Below are 22166 nucleotides of genomic sequence, written 5' to 3'. Positions count from 1 at the left end.
AGGAGGGGCTGTAATGTAACTTGTTATGTTGTGCATAAATACGGCATGCAATGAGATATAGTCCGGGGAGTTACACGAGAAAGAAAGGTATATCCTGCCTCTTGTTCCTTCTTCCGTTCCGTTGTTGGAACGAATTATTCTTATGCGTGTATGTTATCTAACCTGCCTTATATCTTGTCTCTCGAGGTCGTTCGACTTTCAGATTTCGGTCATATATAACTCTGCATGTCAGTAAGAGTGAGAGTGTGTGAGTGGGTGTAATGCTACCTACCATTTCCACTAGATGACTGGTCTCTTTATTGGCTGGTTTCTCCCTTTTCACCAGAGCCATGCCATTTGGAAGTCTGGTCCACATCTATAATAATAATATGACATTAACTTTAGCTTATAACCATCCGCCCTACTGTGGCAACCAGTAGATCAGTTTAGACTCATAAGAGAAAGAGAGAGAGAGTTGAATGTAGAAGTTGTCTCTCTTTCCACACATTTTCCTACGCACTGCCGTGTCTTGGGCGACGACGACGACTTGCACTCTAAAGCAGTCAACTTTACTATAATCATCATCATTATCGCTAACCTAACAAAGCTATGGTGCTTCAGCTCTTCTGTTGGTGCTGGTGTGGGAGTTAAAGACATGGTAAAAGGGTGGAGAGAAAATAGAGAAACAGATTCAATCCGCTAGCCTACAAGCTCCCAAGCGAGGTGATCGGTGATCAGTATGCTTGTGACTCTTGCCAAGTCAGTGACTTGACGTGTATTGGAAAGAATCTCCACCACCAACACACAAACTCATACATACGTACAAGATACACAAATAGTTTGAAAGTCGGACAGCAATCGGGTGCAAGACGCTACAAGACCACCATACACACATCCCCACGGACGGAACAAGCTCAAGAAAATACTCTCATGCCGGGTAATTCACCCGTCATCGTCGTGCATGCACATACGAATACGTTCTCCGACTCCCTTCACAAAATCCAATCTCGCAAACCTTCCTCGGTCTGATCATTCTGATAGTTTAAACTCAAGTTTACCACAAAATCGGAAATGCAGAGTGTGACTAATAACGTTCTATTGACTCAGTTGTATTAAGAAAGCTGAAAATTAAGGAAGGTTTGAGCTAAGAAGCCAGTGTTGTTGCTGGATCAAGAAGTATCGGTGTGTGGCAGATTGAGACTACTCATACGCTATTCTTTTAAGAAGTGAATCCTCCACCATTTCGCTTTTAACAAACTCATCATCACCCAAGTTTGTATACATTTACACCGAAGTAACTCCACTAACTCGAGTGATTTCTCTCTACTTTAACTACTCGACTCTCTGGCTGGATCATCGTCTAATAAGAATGACTACGCGATTGGAGTCATTCAGTTAGATACACCTTGCATCTCTTCTAGAGTGGTCGTGCATTAGTTTTTTAGTGGTACCCCGTAAGCACAAGCAGGAAGAAGGAGTTCGCCATCAAATCTTGTTGGCTGTGGGTGTACAAAGTGAATGGGGAAGAGAAGTTCAGTGGTGGCGTTGTTTGATTATTTCATTATTGTGCGTTACCTTCAGCCAAATGCCATGTGGTTGTTCTTTCGGTGACCGTTAAGTTGGTGGTTGCATTTCTCGGGAATTTATTATGTAGTCTTATTTCCCGTCTATGAAATTATGGTGTGAGTACCAAATAAAGTGGGAATAAGTTTGACAAGTGGACAAATTGGTGAAAAATTGAAAAATGCCGAAAATGGATCAGTTTGTTAAGCAGGCTTCTGCCCTGTTCCCAAGTTTAGTGGTTTTAGTGAGTTTCTATACACTAACAAGTTTTAGGATAACTCAAGGCTTCAACATTGACATCCCAAGTGTCATAACCCACAATGGTCCTGGAGGTATACCCGTGTATCGGTTATGCCAGATTAGTAACGTAGAATTTGAAAAATAACAATGTCCTTTTCTGAATTTCAGGCTCAATGTTCGGATTTTCCGTCGCCCAGCATCACGACTCCAATACGTCTTGGTAAGTATATGTCACACACACAACGGAACTAAAAGTCCTCGTCTCTCAAAGTTTCCTCTTTTGGTTCTAAGACCATAAAATCCAAAATGAGATGGAAATGGGATTATTCCCAGCTTCCATGTACTACACATAAGAGCTTCCTAATGAATGAAGTCCTTGTTTCTCTCACATCATGGGACTTGTGAGACACCAAAGTTTTAAAGAGAAGAATGACAGAATTCTTCAGCCTCCATGGTTTTCAGCCAGTTTCCCCAATATCTCTAGTCCCACAGCCCTACCAGCCTCGAATAATTGGATAGAGAGGGTGGTTCTTTAGAGTGACAGAGTTTGTTTCTATATGAATTTCAGGATATTGGTCGGTGCCCCGACGGCGGATTCAAATTTGCAGGCTACTTTGAGAAAGCCGGGTGCTGTGTACCGATGTAGCTGCGTCCACAAGAACTCGTGTCAACAACTTCCCTTCGACAGACAAGGTATGTTTGTATGCAGGGAACTTTGATTCTACGTTGAAGGAAATGTCCACCAGTTGTGGCAGAGAAAGAAAGATGAGCTGCTGATATTAGTATATGTGATGACGACGACGGTGGAAGAAGTTGCCCCTTGGCTTCCTGGCATTGCTGCTGCTCACTATTAAAATCTCGGCGAGTTCTCACTTTTAGTGGAGCAAAGGAAAAGCACTAGTTCTGGAGAATATAGAACCAGTCGGCGTCATGTGTTTGGAGTTAGACCATGTGTTACATCTCTATTACGACTCGACCTGAGTCATATAGTTTCATCTTCTCTCCTACGAAAGTAAATCCTGAAACTTGGTGCAACTGCAGAAGCGCCTTGGATCTTGAAAATCTTCAAGGATATGTATATTAACAAGACGCTGCAGCAGAGTTGGAATTATGTGTGTGGAGTTTGAGCTACTGCCGTATTATTATTATGGGGTCCAAAAGGGTTGGATCTTGCAAATACCCTTTTATACATGGCTTGTGTCATATTTCTCCGTCATCCTTTCTGACATACGTTAAAATTAAAGCCATCTTTTAAAAAATGATCAGACTTCTTGAAAAATATGGTAAAAAGAGTATGTAGGATGGTTCTCAAGTCTATATAGTTTTCCTGTCTTGAGACAAACTGGTGCATAAGGTGAATGATTTCAACGTACGCATGGCCTGCAATAAAAGCTACAAATTTAGTGTGTGGGAAGACAATGCTGACTAATCTCACTTACTTTTTTGGCCAAGTGGCATATTAACAGTGGGAATAATAGTTTTGAGTCAACTTGCTTCATGGTAGGTGCAAGAATTTAGATGGTTTTAATAAGGAGTCACCCCCGTCTCCTACTCCTTATACAGACATGTGTACACTATATCAAGGGAATGAACCACACAGACTCACCAGTTATGCATCTGTGTCCTGCACTGAATTAATGCTCATTCCTGTGACCTTTATTCTCTAGAAGAGATTCAAAGATGTGAGGAAACACACGGAAAGATCAATGCACATCATCTTGCCACGAATCATGAAGAAAACAATGAGTTGCATTGAAGCATCGAAATATTTATACTTATTCCATATCTGGCTCCCCTTGTGCTGGAGGGTGTTCTATGCAGCAGAGCAGTGCATGGAATAAAATGGACTGGAAATGGAATTCAAAATAATTCAAAGGGTTTTCCTCCTTACGCTGGATGGTTGGTTACATATGCATGTATGTAAGGAGTGTTTCAACAAAAAATAAATTTCGACTATTGTCTACCCTCGTGGATGGACTGTTGAGATGAATGAGTAAGGGGTTCTCAAAATCAAGCCTAAAATGTCCAACAGCTAAATAATAATGCAATGGTGATGCAGTGAATGCAATGCGACAACTTACGCAACACAGTTATATGTAAGTATACAATATCTCATCAACCCATCTAAGGTGTTTACCACCACCACCACCACCAAGGACCGATGACATAAAACACATCAAGGAAAAAACAAGCGAGACGATCAAATTAAACTGCAGAGCTCTCGCTTTCTTCTTTCGTTCTCTGTTTCCTATTTAGAAAGATAAATGATGGTATTAAATTTAAACACTACATCGCACTTTTAAGCTAAAAAACGAGGTGCTATACTTTCCACTCTAACTTTATTGCTTTCATCTCATATCAAAGAGCGTTTTGATCCGAATAAGGAAAACTAAGCATTGCCGTGCGTGTGAAGGGTTTCATAGAAATCGCTTATCTATGTATGTACATAAGTACGTAACGTAAGCGCAATTTTGTGCTGTGACGACGCGAACCTCTGTTGGTTGGATCGGTTGAAGCATTCTCCAGGTTATTGAATCCACATCAAGCCTCTCAACCTTGCAAATATTGAATACGAATTTTGTAATCCTGCCGAAAATTTTGCAATGTTTTGTTTGATATCGAGTTATTTAAAATTCCAAACGAGAGTGAAAAATATATTTATGCACTACTCAAGAAATTCCAGTAAGCGTACAGTCGTATTTGTAATACCAGGAAAAAGTAACGTTCACTTTATCCATGGGTTTGGATGTCAAGTTGGATTCTAATTTAAGGACAACTCTCATGAGCAAGATTCCTGATATGGGAGATCAACATTTTTTTTTTGAGAATTTAGTGTTTTCTCGATCAGGTTATTCCATTTCCGCACCACTCGGATGTGAAGATTTCTAAGCGTTCAATATGTATTTGAGAAAGCCTATAAATAGAAATAAACCCAAGAATCATAGAGCCCAAATGTGATGTATTGTAACACCATCTGAGACCAGCAAACCATGTATGCAATCATGTCACTCTCTCCACCAGAGAACGGATGAGAAGCACACGTTAAGTTTAATGTACCCTAAAAAAGAAGACTTGAGGAAGAAGTTGGAGGAAAACCAAACATCTCATCAGCCATAGACACATCTTCGTGGTGTGTGCAGAGAGATGTTGGCTTATTTATGTAGCAACAACACAAGAGTCGTCACATGCAATATTAGTATGAGACGCTTCCTGCTAACAACTTTGCGACTTTGGTTCTGACGCTTCACTTTTTTCCCATCAGACTTAAAATCCATCTCCTCCTCCACTTGATCACTTGATACTTGGGTTGAGACGCGTTCTGCAAATTAAATACAAATAGAAAACCTTTCGTCATTCCAGACATCCAGATCCAGTCCTTGCCAATAATAAAATGAGATTCGTTCGTGCTATGTATGATGAATTAAATTTGGAAATAACTCATAATGTTGAGCATCATTTGTGCCTTTTGGAAGTATTTTGTGTCGAATTCTTGAGACATTGCCTTTCATCAAAATATTTCTCATTTTGATATTGTTTTCCGAATTCCAGATCTGGTATTTGGTTATTTGATTTCCATCCCGACTTGCGTGCTGTATGTGTATCTTATTTCTTCTTAGATAGGATTAATGTCCACCCAAAAAAACACTGATAAATTGAGCATGTAACATTGGTATGGAATAATGACAGATGAGACCATATCGTACACTTTCACACTTATCATCATTGTATGCCAGCCAGTTGCCACTCCTGCCAAGTTGCCACTCTTCGAGCTGTATTGTTGTTAGGACAGTTCCTGTAATCTGCTTAGAAGGATGCTGCGTGTTGTGGTAACTATTATCTGATGTTATATGAAGATATTATGCCTTCGTATCAAGGAAGGAGGATATTTACGAGGCCGTTAGAATATATGTATTTATGTACAATAACGACGCGATGGTTTGTCTGTTCGATACTCCAGAAACCACATCCATACATGAGTGTCGTTTTATTCTGTCGATATGCATGTAGGAACTTCTTCTCTCCTTTCGGAAGGATGCATCAATACCTTCTTAATTCATAAATAATGCATACCACCATTTCTCTCTTTTGTTCGAACTTCAACCTCCCAAGCATTGCACACTCAATAAATCAAAATCATATTACTTTCTCATGTTATGATTCATGCTATATGTATTCTGTACGTATTTACTGTGTAACGTGAATCTACTAGAATGGTGGTTGAAATGGTCCTGGCATTGGTGTGGTTGTGGCTGTGTGCGGAACAAGAAGAAAACTGAGTAGCTTTACATCCGCATCTTCAAAAGCACTCCACGAAGACGTGATGTGTTTTTGCGAAGCTCATGAATGCATGTATGCGTTGTTCAAGAACAGTTTATACTTGGATTTTATAATTCACTGTCGGTAGTTGATCAATAAATGTTTACTCAGGAGGGGAGCTTGCGAGGTTGATAATAACAGATATTGGTGCCCTTTGGATATGTGGTAGGGACCCATGAGTGTACTAAAACCCTGAAGTAGTTTGACTCCATGGCCACATTTGCGCCCGCCACACCCACTCAAAAATGTCCAAAAAACGCTTTCACCCCAGTTTTCACTCACTCAAATCCACGCCAAAAATCCAATTTTACTCGGATTTTGAAATTTCTTTCACCATTATACTCCCAGATAGTTGCTTTCTTCAATCCAATATCAAACTCAATTTTTCGAAATTTTTAGTATTTTTAAAATTTAAAATTCTGAATGAGCATTGTTGTAGTCATCAACAAAATAAATTATGTTTGCGAAATAATCATCAATAAAATTGAGTTTGATATTGGATTGAAGAAAGCAACTATCTGGGAGTATAATGGTGACAGAAATTTCAAAATCCGAGTAAAATTGGATTTTTGGCGTGGATTTGAGTGAGTGAAAACTGGGGTGAAAGCGTTTTTTGGACATTTTTGAGTGGGTGTGGCGGGCGCAAATGTGGCCATGGAGTCAAACTACTTCAGGGTTTTAGTACACTCATGGGTCCCTACCACATATCCAAAGGGCACCAAGATCTGTTATTATCAACCTCGCAAGCTCCCCTCCTCAGCATTATTCAATAAAGCATAAACACAAATTAAATTAAACGAAGGGTGGCATGGCCGTTGGGAATGCTCGTTAGAGTTACCAGAGTTAGGATATGGAGAAAATGGCTGCTTATTTTCTCAGCATTGACTTCTTTTCCTCGATGACTATGATTCTTAAAATCGACGTGCAGGCCCTCTCGGAACAATTTCGGTTTTGGTTGGGCACGAAGTGAAGTTATATACTGGGCTAAATGATCAATGATTATCGGCTTTAGCTGTGTAAATTGGCATAGCTGTTGTATTATAAACCTTTATTCAACTGTCAACAAATATCAGCTAATATAAGCTGGTTTCCAAGCTAAAAATTAAGATTCTCTGGAATTATTGAGATCATAGTAAATGCAGATAACTATAACGAATCCAACTGTACATACTAATTGCCTTAATTATTCATTTGAGTGCCTTTATTTTATTATTACAGGAAACAATATGGTAGAGGGAAAGCAAATAGATGAAAAATCTTTTCAGTGGTTTGGAGCAACAGTCCGAAGTTCTGGCGATGATGGGATCATCCTGGTAAGAAAACCTACAGTGCAGTGTTGAGTCAGAGTCCACTAATCGTCAAATATGTCCCTTAACCTGGCATGCAAAATTTCAGCTTTTTCCACCAATTTCAAAAACCAGTATGGGTCACCCTGCTGGGTTCCTCTCATAAAAATATTCGTAAATTTAACTTATATTCTTTAGTCTTATGTGCCATTAGCCTTGATACCAAATTTCATATTTCTTCTACGATTTCAAAAAGCAGTGCGGGTCACCCTGTTGGGTCCCCCTGGCAAAAAAAAAGCCTTTTACGACCATTCCAATTGTTCTGCACTAACGACCCCACCCGACCTTTATGATTCTGCTAATTCTTATTCCTCATTTACCATATGTGTACCAAATTTCAATTCGATAAGATGAGCTTAACGAGGGTTATCATGAAATCGTCGGCCAGATGATGTCGATGACATGATGTTTACATAAGTCCCAACTCGGGCTAAAAGTTCAACAGATTTTCAATTTGTTGTATATGCTAATTTAAATTATTTAATAATGTAAAAATAATGTAAAACGGGGTTAAAGAAATGCCTGGTGAAAGTGAGATTTGAAGAGTGCGATATAAAAATGACACTGATTTACCCAGTGAGACAGTTCATTTACCTTTTTTTACACTTCTTAGTGTCTCAAGTAGATAAAGTGTAGCAGTCGTTATACTATTAAATAACTGAACCGAAATAAGTTGTTTGCGTCTGTCGAGTTGCCATTGTACATCTTGCGCCACCAATTCAAACTCCTTTCTATTAGCTGGATGTTCCTCAATGTGGATTGTGCGCTTTTGTTAAAAAGTTGGGAGGCTTTTATTTTGAGATTGATCTATTAAATTTGTAAAAGTGCTCGACAAACTTTCATCCAATTCCAAAACTGTGCAAGTGAAAGCATCCTTCTTCCCTCTCACTCGTTCCGCTTGCTCATGAAACAGTAGTGTGGAACGCAGATAGGCAACTTTTCCACCCACAACAAAAGTAATGAAATGAGATGTAGGTAGTCCACTACTCGTCGGTTAAAATAATGCGATGGCCAAGTTGGGTGGTTGGTAGAGTTGCTTTATTACCTGCTTCGCTTCCTTCTTTGCGTGGTGTGCAGTTTATACTTTATTGGGGCATTATGACAGAAATGGCCGCATCCATTACGGATATTATCCCGAATGGCCGTAGTGAATATGCGACTTTTTGGTCGTCGGATGTTTAGATTTCACAAAGGTTTGTCTGTATGTAAAATAACTGAGCTGAGAAACCATTGTGTTTCCTATCTGGCTGGACTGGCCATGCGGCTGGTCAAGTCACGTGGCGAAAAGCTTTGAGGGCAACATCGCCATCCACATTTATGTACAGCTTAGTTTTGCATCACAGCACATATGATACATACGCATGATTTGGTTCGAACCGAAACCATGCATTTGACTCCAGCATATTAGTTTGTGGAGTGCGCATATTTTACTTATGAAAGCAAAATAAATATTTTTGAGTTGTATTTAATGGCTCAATATTCCGTTAGTTTTCTCATCTGACTGAATATGTAGAGTGAATTTATTTATGCATTAAGGGAGCGAAAATCGGTTAGGAAAGAACCCGAATGTCTAGCAGAGCTTTTCCAGCAGATATTTAGGAGGGATGACATGCAGGTATCTTCAGAGCAGAAGAAGAAGCTCTTCATCAAATATTATCAGTTCCATCATCTATTAAATCTAATAACAAATTCCCACTTCCATTTCGTCGTCATTTATGATGTATTTTGGTGGCACAGATGCTTGAAACTTATGTCTGAACAAGGACGATATTTCTCTGGAAGGAGGAATAAAGTAATCAAAAGGGAGTTTGAGTAGCTTCATTCTCTTCTTCTAAAATGGTAAAAGGTCTCTCAAAGAATTAAGCAGGCGTTACGGGTTGTTATCCTTATGACCAGATAAGGACGAGATTTGGTTGTAATGGAACTAGATGAAAATTCTCACTTTTAATCTATCGTTCGTGCAGTCAAACTATCCGACCCAACACCATCTCGATCCCTCCCTCTCCTCGCACTTCCTCGTCCATTGTCCCATCCCAACCATTCTCGTGCCTCTGCATTTAGCAAAACTATCCACTTATATGGCAAACCGTCGGATAAAATAAAACTTTTCCAAGTAATCCAACATCCGCAACCTCCTCCCATGTCAAGTACCCTCTCGCACACACTCTCTCTCTCTCTTCCACACCAGAGTGGAGTGAAAGTGGACTTGGATGAGCTTAATGCTTCAGAGTAGTCGTGTCTTCGTTCCGTCCCAGCATCTCAAGAGTGCAGTAAAGAAAGTCATTTCAACTTTTGAATGCGACGGACTACACTAATCAAGGAAAGCACAATACCGTAGAACTCTCACAAAATACGACTACGGCTCAATAATGCATAATTTAATGTATGCGAAACCTCATTATATGATCATTTCGGCTCAATGATCTCTCAATAAGAAGAGCGCGTTCGAGCAGACACGTGCAGTAGTTTTCTGTTTGATGCCATGAAAGAGGGAAAAATGTGAAAATTTTCTTTTAGAAATCGATTACATTCTCCCGATGATGATGATGATGATTGTTCATTTACATTGCGTTATTATAGTGATGAATCTAATGGACTGCTCATTCATTCAGTCAAAGTCGGAGTGCAGGGTAGAATAGCGAAATAGAAAGTGTTGGAAATGTTACACATAATACAGCTTCATTTCCTGAGGATGCTTTCACCAGTGTCTACATTACATTACGCGCAAATTTTGGTAGGAGTAGGAAGTTGGGAGGCAGAGAAAACAAGGGAGGAGATATTGAGGGCTAATACAATTTAACCCTGAAAATGAAACTTGTTCTTTGATAGCGAGGCCTCGTCGTCGTTGTCGTCAAAATTTCAAACTTGTCACCCAAAAATGGTTATTGTTAAGGTTGACAAATGTGTCCACTATTTGCTGCTGTCGTAGCCTTATAACAAGAATTGAGCTCTTGTATGGTTTAATTTTCTCCGTTACGTGTAATAACTGAGTGTGTACTTTGTGTCACTCGAGACATCCTTTAATAAGCCCTGCTGCATTCTTCTCCTGCTTCTCTCTCTCTTGATTCTCTTACTCATTTGCACTCTCCGTGTCTTTGCTGTCTGCATCGAGGCGGATCCAGTTACAATATTTGCACACTTAATTTATACCCCACTTTCTCCCGGTGGATAGATACGCAGAATTGTATCATTTCACCGAGTGAGTAAGGCGACGAGGCAACATATCTTTATTCACCAGTTTCTCTCCTCTCTTATCTTTCTTTCTCTCCCGTGATGAGTTTTTATTTTAATCTATTTAAATTACTAATGCATTTACCATCGACCAGCCCAACCTCCTCTCGAGTCCTTTCTCCCTCTCGACAGTTAGCAAGTACAATTTTGTGGGTTTCACAGTTTCGCAACCTGCAGGTCTTTTCATGGCTCTTTAAGTGGGAGGGTGAGTCAACCTTCTCCAAAATTCCCTTTCTCTCTCCTCTCTCTCTCTCTCTATTTATCTGACAAATGTTGAATGAGGCGTTGCTTTCTCCTGCTACATAACTGCTCCGTTTCTGAGCGGTAACGTTGCATTATTCCAGAGAATTAATCTTCGTGTACATACACACTTCTACGTACAAAGAGATTGTGTTAATATATTTTGCTCAGAACGTCATTTTTATTGCTTTAATTCCAGGCCTGTGCTCCGAGGTATATTTGGTTCAGCACTAATCGCAAACGACGTGACCCAGTCGGCACTTGCTTCGTGGCCAAGGACTCCTTCACCGAATTTACGGAATACTCACCATGCAGAACATGTATGATTTTTTTTCCTTATAAGATGTTCTTGATGGTTAAATTGGGTTAACATTGCTTTGAATACGTAATCAACTAAACCTTGTAGACATTGCGTCTTATTGTTTTTTACACTATGGTGCGTTTAGCGTTGATAACTCTGGAAAATAAAAATGAAAATAGTTTTTTACGAAATGATTGTCTCGATTTTTATATATTTCTTTGCCGATATAAATTCTAATATTTGAAATAGTGTGGTAATGGACGGGAAGATATATTGCAGCTGTCATATCAACTTTCTCTTCACGAGAGATTTTCCAGTTCTCGTTTTGTGGTTGATACATAGAACGAAGCGAGGAAAGAACAGTCAGTTTTACTCGTACATTGTCATTCCAAAGTTTATGCAGAGGACCAGCTGCTGACAAGTGGCCAACTTATATTGTTTATAAATAGTAGTAGAGGAATTCATCCACAGACAAAAGTTGGAAAATCAAACCAAAATTTTATTATTGAAAAGTTATTGTCCAGCTTTCGCTACATATTGCACCGCTTTATTCGGGATACGTACATGTAGTGATGTAGATAGAGTAGACAAGTCATACAACTGAATACATGCTGCACACAGATTTTTATTTTTTTAACAAATAATACGTGCTACATTTCTCAATTTCAGCCAGATGGGGATATCATCGTCAGGGTTCTTGTCAGCTGGGTCTTGGAGGAGACATCGACTCGGTAATTGTTCAACTTTTCTTTTTATATACATATATTTCTTTCTATAACAAAAGTATAAACGACTTGGTGGAATTGAGACCTTTTCACTCGACTTTGACTAACAATAAAAGTTGATACAAACTTGAACCTCCACGTGTGCCATGCAACATTGATTCATAAATAGCAGTCAAACTTGATGCTCCTGATTTCGTCGATAATATGAAGATGGTTATCGCCATACTATTGAGTTTGGCGGTGGATGCATAACCAGTGATGTACAATATGTGTATGTACTACGGGAAATTGTTACCAAACTTGTACTCGCACGTATGTATGTATCTTCGCATTTTCATCAACGCAGTATTATACAAGTGTTCGTAGCTTGCTCATTTATTATGATAGTTTATGAGATGCGCCATTTCATCATACTGGAATAATTGCAAAGTTTCGACACAGCCTTAATAGCGATGAAAGTGGTAACACTTTTTTGCGTAAGCTCCTGGTTCCCTGAGCAATTGTAATTAGTGCTTAAACCGTTTGCTTATGTCATTTCGCCAAAGGCGTTTAGGATGAAATCAGATGAGCGAAGGTAACTGAAAATAAATGGATTTGGCCCAAAGCGACCAAGTTGGAGAGCATTAAATGGAGCCCCATATTAGCCATGATACGGTTCGTAGTAGGCCTCACCCTGGCAGAGGAGAAAGTGCAAGTTACGTGTAGAGAGAGATCCTGCCCTGAGCCAGCAGCAAGCACGCCGGTGACTTTCCTAACAGGAAAACTTTCACATATTCACAATTTTGTGCTCGATTGAGCGAGCCGACCCTCTCTTCTCTATTTTGAATCTTTTTGTGCCCAATTCTTACCTATTTCACAGTAAAACTTTGAAACCGGGTAAATTCTGTCTCAGGGTATGCAATGCCCCGAAATATAGTCGTACCACCCAATATATATTTGGGTGTGTATGTACGTGTGATGGGGTTTGCTGGCTGACCAACCTAAATATTCCCTCCCTGCCGACCAAGTCAGTAGTAGTTTGGGCTGAGGAAGATGCGGCTGCAGGCTAGTTTTGGATCCTCCATTCGAATACTTTCTAATAAAATAAAATAAATTGAACATATGCTGCCGTGCTCTGGTGCGGAGGTCGTATATCTTCCATCCCACATCCCAGAGACTCACTTTTGCATATATGTATGTACGTTTCCCAGCCCACATGATGTATTTGTGGCATTGGTGCCCAACCAGACTTAAGTTACGAGCCGCGTTACTTTCACTGAAATATCGGCCGCTTTATATCCTTTTTAAAGCCTTCTTCTACCCACTAACCAACTACTACTGCTCCGCTTGAGAAATTTACTGAGAAATTCCAACACGAAATTAAAACTTACCTTCGGAAGAGGAGGAGGAGGTAGGCAGGCAGCCGTTCTTCTGAGCTGATCTCCGGAAATTTATGGAAGCAATTACACTACCTTTAACAGACTTCCCCTTGTTTTGACTTTTCCAAGACTATCAGACACATGCATGTTGTGGCGCATAAAGATGGCCTGCATGTACAGCATGCACACACACACATACATGCTCACAACTGTGTCTACTTTTTATTTCCGTGTAAATTGTTCTACTAAAATAAGTAGTTTAATTTTGCGAGGGTTGATTTTACCAAATTGACTTTGTCACGAAAGTTTACTCTCTTACGCGAAATTGAAACGACAACATGAATAAAGAAGGAACCGCTTTGATGGCAAGAGCTATGAGTTTCGTTTGACTTATTTACATTGATCCCAGTACGATGTATAATTGAAATAAGTCCTGACAAGGATAGTTCATACATAAAACACGGTAGCAGAAAAGGGTGCACGTAGGACAAGGCGAGGAAGTTTCTCTCATATCTAAATGTACATATAGATGCAACTTTCTTTGGTAACTCAATTACTCGCCAGAAATTTATCTCGCCCTATCAACTTTGTTATCTAATCATTTAAGTCAAAACAAAAACAATGAACAATGTGTTCTCATATTGTTCTATATGAGCCTCTACATGCATAACATACAAGTGTTCCTTGTCAACAACTTTCCTTGTGTTTTCAACAGGATGGGCGACGAATTTTCTTGGGTGCTGTGGGGAGTTGGTACTGGCAAGGTATGAACGTTACATATGTATTTCCTCATAACCGACCAACCTTCTTCTTGTATAAAATAAGTTCTTTGATGTGACTCATCGTCATCCCAATTAATTTGCTTTTCCTGTTTCCTTCATTTGTGAGTGAAAGCAATTTTGTGTTCGATTGATCTCTAAGTTGACTCAAATTTCATTTTTCCTCAACAAAATTCGCAGAATGCGTAAAGTTTTGATTATTCTGTGACATTTGACTATTTATTTATAAGCTTATTCATGTACTGTAATCTTTACTTTGTGTTTGCCACTTTTTTTTTACAAAAGGTCAAATGTTTATGATCGACTCTCGGAAAACTGAATCGACTGGGGACAACCGTGTTCCTTTCTATCAGTTCCTTCAACCAGGTTTGTTTGTTTTAATTCTTATTCATTAATGCCAATATCGGATTTGGCTGATTTTTATTATTTAAAAAATAGATAGCTACATAAATAAATGAGCCACAAACTCTCTGAAAACAGTAACTTTCTATTTACCGTTACATTTATGAATTTTCATAAACTTAACGGCAAGTAAATAAATTGACCTCCTTTACTCCATGAGCATAATGCCCCTGTTTGGTATTTTTGCTTTTATTGAAGAGTCATGGTCATGAATTTGGGAGTCTGTTGCGTATAGAAATCTACCTGTGGGTTTGTGCGCATTATGTACGCGTGTACAATAAATTAATTTTAAAACCCACAGGCCAAGTTTACTCGCAGTCATCTTGGAGTCGGGACATTCGTTGGACGAAGGAAGGGCCGAGCTGGGATGATGACAGTTATCTAGGATATTCCGTAGCTCATGGAGAATTCTCAGGAGATAATGAATCTGATGTGGCTGTTGGGATGCCCAGAGGAGCAAATCTTACTGGAAAGGTGGGTAGTTATTATATGTTCACTTTCTTGAAAGGTGCACTATGCTTTTTTGAACTTATACGTTTAAACTTCACATGTGGATGACAATGGAAATCTCATTTTAAATGACGTGGAGAAAGTTCACAAACCTTAACATCTGTTATAAAACATGTTGAGAGCCTTCACAACAAGAACGAAATACCATGTTCTCTTGCGCATTATGTTTCCAATTACTGCTTTCCTTTGTGTACTTTTCTATTTTCATGGATAAAATATGTCATGTTTTTTTGGAATTAACGAACTTGACTTTTCAAGTTTGATTGAATTGAATTCAGTTTAAGGGAAAGGAAGGATTTGCTAAAAATGAAAAAGAAAATGAAAACTTAATAATGGGAAACCATGAATTTGAATAAAAAAGATGAAGTTCTAATCTGAACAATATGTCATCCGCAGGTTGTGATTTATTCCTCCGACCTGACCAATCTGCACAACATTACTGGAGAACAAATCGGTGCTTACTTTGGATATTCCTTATGCGTTCTGGACATGGATGGTGATGGACTAGACGACATTGTGGTGTAATTAACACATAAACTTTGATACCACTTTTTTATTACAATTCCAACAACACAATTTCGTGGCCAAAAAGAATAAACGCAAGCTTAATTAAAAATGTACACACGTTCATAAATATGCAAATGTGCGCCAAAGATATTTTGCCCCAGTAAAGCTTTCCCCAACAGCTCAGATCTCTAACCTCTAACAGTTCATGTTCATCGAGCATGAAGTGTGTAGTTAAATCGACTTTCACCCAATAACTCACTCATTTACGAGCAATAAATCCTAGTTTATGTGTACATACGTATATGAATGTATGTACATCGTCTAAAATGGATTTATAATTGCAGCGGCTCTCCAATGTACACTGATTTTAACGATCCTGGCATGAAAATTGAAACCGGAAGGATTTACGTGATCTACCAAACCAAACGGGTATGCAAACACTCCTTTATTCTGGGAACAACATGATTCGAATGAATACGATATGATAAGTTCCCAACAACGTCGTTCGTCATGGCGTCAACGTTGTTTGCCAACTTCCTCCGGAATTATGCTACTTCAATTATTCTAATCGATCTGCTTTTGTACAAACACCTCAATCTAATTTGAAATACATGATGTATTCTGTATGTATAGCATAAATTCCGCAAATGGGATTCCGTGGATGGGACCGCGCACAAGGGACGCTTTGGCCTTTCACTGACTTCACTGGGCGATATAAACAAGGACGGTTTTAACGGTGAGTAATGTAATTTGGTGGCCATGATTAAATCAAATCATTACAAAACCCTGGTTCATTTGACGTTTTTGTGCTTGAAACGAAAAATAAAATCTGCCCATAAGCTTGAAATAAATGGTATGATGATGAAAAGAGAGATAATAAATACTTTGCCGTTTTGTGTAACAGATTTTGCAGTGGGTGCTCCTTATGACGGCGTTACTGGTCGCGGCGCTGTTTACATCTTTCAAGGGAGCTCAACAGGTGTTAGAAAAGAGTTTACTCAGGTACCACTAATTAGATTTCATCATTAAATCCAACCTCCTATTTGATCATGTTGATCCCACAAGGATTACTTTCACTTTGCTCCTCGCAATACAAGCAGAAGTGGTGAGGAGAAAGCTTAGCCACCGCGAACTACATCACACTCCTCACACAACCACCATCCCCACCAGCACAGCACCCACTTTACTTTGCACAGCAGCAGCAGAATTGCTTTGTTAGGTTGAGGCTCAAGTGTGTGTACGGCGAAAATGTGTGCAAGCAAGGGAAGTGAATCGGAAGATCAACATTGAACATCACGTCGTCATAAAATTCTTCCTTTCCCCATTCCGTATTCAGCGGATGCGTATTCACATTCCCATTAATCTTGTGACATTTAGATTTATGGCTTCCATATAGTTTCCAGTTTATTCTTGTCACCATTCAAATCCGTTTCGAATTCTGGCCAATTCTGAGTTCATGTTTGGTGATATGTTAGATTTTCCCCATTCATTCACTATTTTCCTCTTCGCTCATATTGCATGCTGGGGATGATGGTGGAGTGAGTGTTTTTGCGGATGTTTCGATGAACGCAGCCCATTGTATAACAAAGAGCTTGAGACTTATGTATGTATGGTTTTGGATCTTCCCATCAGGTGATCTATGGAGAGTCCGTATCTCAAGGAATATCAACCTTTGGATTTTCACTGTCGGTAAGTAGAAAGTGAACAACTTGGTACTCTAAAATAATGAAACCTTAAAAACATTATAGTCTTACGTAACGTCCATAATAACTTTATTAAGCAATGAAAGGATGCATATTATATAGACATGTTAATTTATAAATAATACCTCTACCTAGATACTATGCACTATTATGCAAAATATGGTATATCATATTAGCAAATCATACGATGCATGAAAATAAGAGCAAATATTTTTAAGACACATAAATATATGCGATGTAAATGGTCCACAAAATGAACATGAACTAGACAAGTTACCCGTACTTGAAAACTATCTAACACTATTGAAAAACAGGCTTTTTCTCGTCTCAATTTGGAATGATCCCATTACATAAAGTGCACACTTGTGTAGTTTTACATTCATTTACAAAGAAGGCAGAATATCAAACAAATTGGGCTTATAGAACCAACCTCATTAAAATTATGTAAAAGGATTAGTATAGGTTTTCTCCTCCATAATGTTTACATAATCAGTATGCACATACATATGTACTACTAATATAATTTAATATTTCTGTAGCAGATTGACAAAAAATAATTAATGAATAAATTAAAAACAAAAAAATCACTTAATTATTGTAGGGTGGCAAGGACCTGGACGGCAACCAGTACCCGGACCTCTTGGTTGGATCGTATGGTAAGTATTTGTTAACAATTAAAACCATTTTTTGATTTTATATCATTCTTGTAGTAAAAACAAATCGCCATTTTTTTGCAGACTCTGACAGCGTTTCCTACTTTAGGTACGAGACTTTATCCTCTTAACTCGTATCACGTATGCATGCGTTCGCGGAGGCTTTCCATTTTCAGGAATCCTTCCCACGAGACACGGAAAGAGGGCTGAATGACGTTGTAGTGTAACTGCCTCCATATATTTTTCTGAATCGCACTCAGGTCCAAGCCGGTGGTGCGTGTGAAATCCAAGTTGTCCTTTTCCTCGGCTCTAAACAAGCAAGTCAATTTGGAAGAGAAGGGCTGCACCCTGCGAGACCTAACCCCCGTCACTTGTCTTCCGCTCAGCTTGTGCATGGAGTACGATGGCGAAGGAGCCGACGATGTCATTGGTGAGCAAACACGGCGTAAACGGCTTGCAGCCACATGCCCATGCTTGAAATCAACTGAGGAGACAATACGGTGCTGCTTTCTACCATAATGATAGTGATATGTACGAAATTCATTGTGTAGATTTCAACGTTCAATACAATTTGGATTCGAAAAAGTCGAAGGATCCGAGAATGTTCTTTTTGAACCAAGAGGGACGTAACATATTGAATGAAACGGTGCGTCTCACGAAGAGAAAGCAACATTGTACGAGTCAGCAGGTGCGAGTCTACACAAGGTTTTTTGCTAAAGTGTTTCTGTATTTTACACGTCTTTGACTTCTTTTTAGGTGTACTTGCGGGTGAGTGCTCTCCGTCAGAATGAGTTATGATAATTTATGAGAAGGGAGGAGAGAGAGAAAGTAAGAGGAGAGAAGCAAGGTTAAATTATAATGTAATGATGTCGCAGCCACATATCAGGGACAAGCTTACGAGTCTTGAGGCCGAGCTCAAGTGTTCCATGCGAGAGAGCAGGTACCAGCAGAGAGACCTTCAGCCCGTGATAGACGTTACAACCTCGTCCGCCGAAAAGGATTCAATTTCAATACAGAAGAACTGTGGACAAGATAATATTTGTGTTCCAGATTTAAGACTAAAGGTTTCTCAGTGAGTAGTCATTTAATCCATACGTTCGCAGTAATACCACAGTAAATATTTAGCTGGAGAATCCCAATAAGCTCTGCTGTGGCTAGTTCACAGTGGTGCACTAATACCCGTCTATGAAATGCGGAGGCAATTTTGAGGAAACGAGAGACTTTGGCAGAAATGGGTGTAATCCTACACTATTTGCTGGTTTTAGGCCGAGTAAATCGTTCTTAATGGGAAGTTCTGAGCGAATACATGTGGACGTGGAGGTTCACAACAACGGAGAGGACAGTTACGAGTCCATGATGTAGGTTTCGTTTATATAAGTACATACATACATTGGTACATGAGCTTTGTTTTTGATGGCGCGGTGCACCATGATTGGTCGCATCAGAAAAAAATACTATAGAATTGTTTAAAACCTCGACTACTGCTACTTTCTTAGAACTAATTACGCTTGTTATATCCAAGCTAAATTTGACCAAAACAAAAACGAGCGTCAAACGCAATCACGAAATCTCTCGAGCTGAGTCGTTCTCTCTACTTTTTTTTAGGTACATGACGGTCCCTCCAGGGCTTTCTTATGTCAATTTTGAGAAAAAGACCGACAGCAGGAAAGATGTACCGATCCTTTGTTCTGCGCCGTCTCCATCCACGAATAATACGATTAAATGTGACATTGGCAATCCAGTAAGTACTACAATTATTATACGTTTGGAAAATAACAGCAGTGCCAGGCGAGAGAGAAAGCGAGAGATTTAGCAAATTGTAAACAATTCAGTGTCGCAATTTTGCACAAACAACTTTTCCCGAGATTTGGTTACGTACTTACATAATGTCCCAACTCTCAATCTCTCCCTCGTCAGTCGGTGGTAGCCATCCACTACATGTGATAACATGAATGTGTGAAATTGAGGATTGTTTCAAAGAAAAAGTGGCCCAAAGCATTTTAGTTTTCCCATAATTTACCTACAGATGCCTACCTTTGCCACAGCCAAGTTTCGGGTGATTTTTCAACCCAGGTACGGCTCCGAAGTGAAATCCTCCTATGATTTTCATGTCACTGTAAATTCGACCAACCCGGAGGAGACTTACGCCAAAGTACGGTATTTTAGAATGGGAAATATGTAGTAAAGGTTGACTAATATTTGTTACCCACAAACCCAAGGGTGATAACGCCAAGTCCTTCTCTCTTCCCATTCGGGTGTCAACAGACTTGAAAGTGTATGGAGTCAGCAAAGAGGAGATAATACAGCATAACGCATCTCAATGGAAGCAATCCGGCGAATTCAAGTCTGAATCTGAAATTGGTTGGTTGCTAGTTTATGTATTTTACCACTATTGGCACATTTGCGATATGTATTATTCACACGCTTTATGTGTACATATTCAAACCATTGATATGCTTTATCAGGTCCAGAAGTTTATCATATATATGACATCAAATGCCAAGTAATTCCTTTAACACAACTTTACTTAAGCATTAAGAAATTAATGCAATGAGAACGTTTATTTGAAATCCCTATTTTTGTGTCAGGGACCTAGTCACATAGCCAATGCTGAAGTTACCATAATTTGGCCCAGTTATCTCGCCGGCATCACGCACGACGGGGACAGTCGTCATTTTATGTATTTGCTGGAACAGCCCCGAGTCGACGGGCCGGGAGAGTGCGATTTTGTTGAAGATGTCAATCCATTGGGACTCACTATTTTACACAGACGTTGGGAAAATATCATTGTCCACGGGGACAACAGGGCTACGACAACTGTCGTTGATTCAGAAGAAGGCCTTATAGGAGGAGAAGGACGTCGTGGTGGGTCCACTAGTTCCAGCTCCACATTTGTGATCAGTAGTGGCGGTGGAGGATATGGCGATGCTGGATCCAACTCCAGTACTCATAGGGAGCATTCCGAACACCGATCATCATCCTCTGGGGGATACACCCAACGAACTAACTACTCGTCCCGTTCATACAGCAGCTCTTCCCAAAGTGAAGTGAGTAGATCGTCTTCGAGAGGGGAATACCAAGTATGCTTTCGTTTCCTTACTTTTACCACGAGTGGGTTTTGTCCCGTTTGATTAGGTCCTCGTCGGTCTCAACTCTTAGTCTACTGAGCTTGATAAAATAGGTTGATAGATAATATTCAGGGAAGGAAAGTTCACACACTGTGTTTGTCCCTTATTCCTCTTACTCATCATCCCACAAAAATATTTCAGACCTAGCACCCACTATTTTCCCCGACGTATGTACATACTGCTTTCTCCTTTGTACCCTGTTTAATTTCTTGCCGTATTGGGGCATTTCAGGAATCCCCACAATATCCGTACAACCGACATAGGAATGAAAGAGCTGCTTCTGATGACGACAGCTTGGAAAAGGAGTTGAGGTGTGGACCAACGGAGTGCATAAAAATTCGATGCCGCATCCACGAGCTAGCCAGTGGGAGCAGCATCCTCTTCATGCTCCGGAGCAGAGTCTTTAGCAGGACGATTGTGGAGGTACAATTATTATGATACCCGTTAGACTAATTACTATTATTATTGCTGCATATTGGAAGAGGGGCTGCATGATTATGTTTATTTTAGGAGTTTGGTGGAGAACATGTAAATGTATCCTCAAAAATCATTGCTCGGGTAACTCAACTCCCGTACAACGTAGACCCCAGTTACCTAAAGTTCAAGAAATATGAAATTGTAACCACTATTGAGGAAGTTCCAGATCTCTCAGTTCCATCTGTAAGTCCATTACAATTTTTTGTGCAGCAAATCTTAGATGGATATATAGGTTATATGTAAGTTATACACATATATATTTGCAGGCAATTCCGTGGTGGGTGTATTTTCTGGCCGCACTCGCCGGACTCATTCTTCTTCTCCTCATCATCTATATTCTGTACAAGGTTTGCACCGCCACCACCTACACATTTTATCCAGCCACCACCTCTTTGCTGCGGGGTGGCCATAAATTATGGGAAAATAATGTAAATGTAATGGCTGAATTTATATATACAGTGTGGATTTTTTCGCCGGAGACGTCCCGGACGTGGAGGACCAGATAGTCAACCTTTGCGCGGAAACCGGGGACGTTAATTAATATAATAGGCTAAGCTCATCAGATTAAAATTATTAATTATGATTATCCTATAAACAAACACTGCCTGCGATGCGCTAGACTAAAAACTAAGACTAATGTTATTAAAAGTCAACTATGATTAATAGCAGGGAGTTATAATAAACATTAATAATATTGTCGACAAAAA

At 39.6% G+C, this 22166-nt stretch overlaps 1 protein-coding gene across 2 annotated transcripts; it reads left to right on the top strand.

Annotated features, from left to right (window-relative positions):
• Positions 1-711: 711 nt before the first annotated feature.
• On the top strand, positions 712-22161 carry LOC110846170 (integrin alpha-PS2). 2 transcript variants are annotated; one of them, XM_022092823.2, is made up of 30 exons: positions 712-1874; positions 1951-2002; positions 2351-2475; positions 7318-7412; positions 11116-11236; positions 11887-11948; positions 14016-14064; positions 14365-14445; positions 14783-14955; positions 15388-15512; positions 15843-15927; positions 16132-16234; positions 16403-16500; positions 17131-17187; positions 17803-17857; positions 17939-17963; positions 18115-18284; positions 18406-18542; positions 18611-18622; positions 18730-18926; positions 19120-19212; positions 19460-19595; positions 19881-20006; positions 20074-20215; positions 20320-20357; positions 20443-20901; positions 21214-21405; positions 21493-21642; positions 21726-21806; positions 21919-22161. In XM_022092823.2, exons 1-30 carry the CDS (start codon positions 1724-1726, stop codon positions 21994-21996), a joined length of 3468 nt encoding a protein of 1155 aa, XP_021948515.1. In that variant the 5' UTR covers positions 712-1723; the 3' UTR covers positions 21997-22161. The 2 variants fall into 2 exon arrangements, with proteins under 2 accessions (XP_021948515.1, XP_021948514.1); XM_022092822.2 differs by having other exon boundaries at positions 713-1874; positions 20443-20934.
• The last annotated feature ends 5 nt before the right edge of the window (positions 22162-22166 follow it).

Source organism: Folsomia candida, unplaced genomic scaffold (genome assembly GCF_002217175.1).
Source record: "Folsomia candida strain VU population unplaced genomic scaffold, ASM221717v1 Fcan01_Sc003, whole genome shotgun sequence".
Classification (NCBI taxonomy): domain Eukaryota; kingdom Metazoa; phylum Arthropoda; class Collembola; order Entomobryomorpha; family Isotomidae; genus Folsomia; species Folsomia candida.
This window is presented reverse-complemented; position numbering and strand designations above follow the sequence as displayed.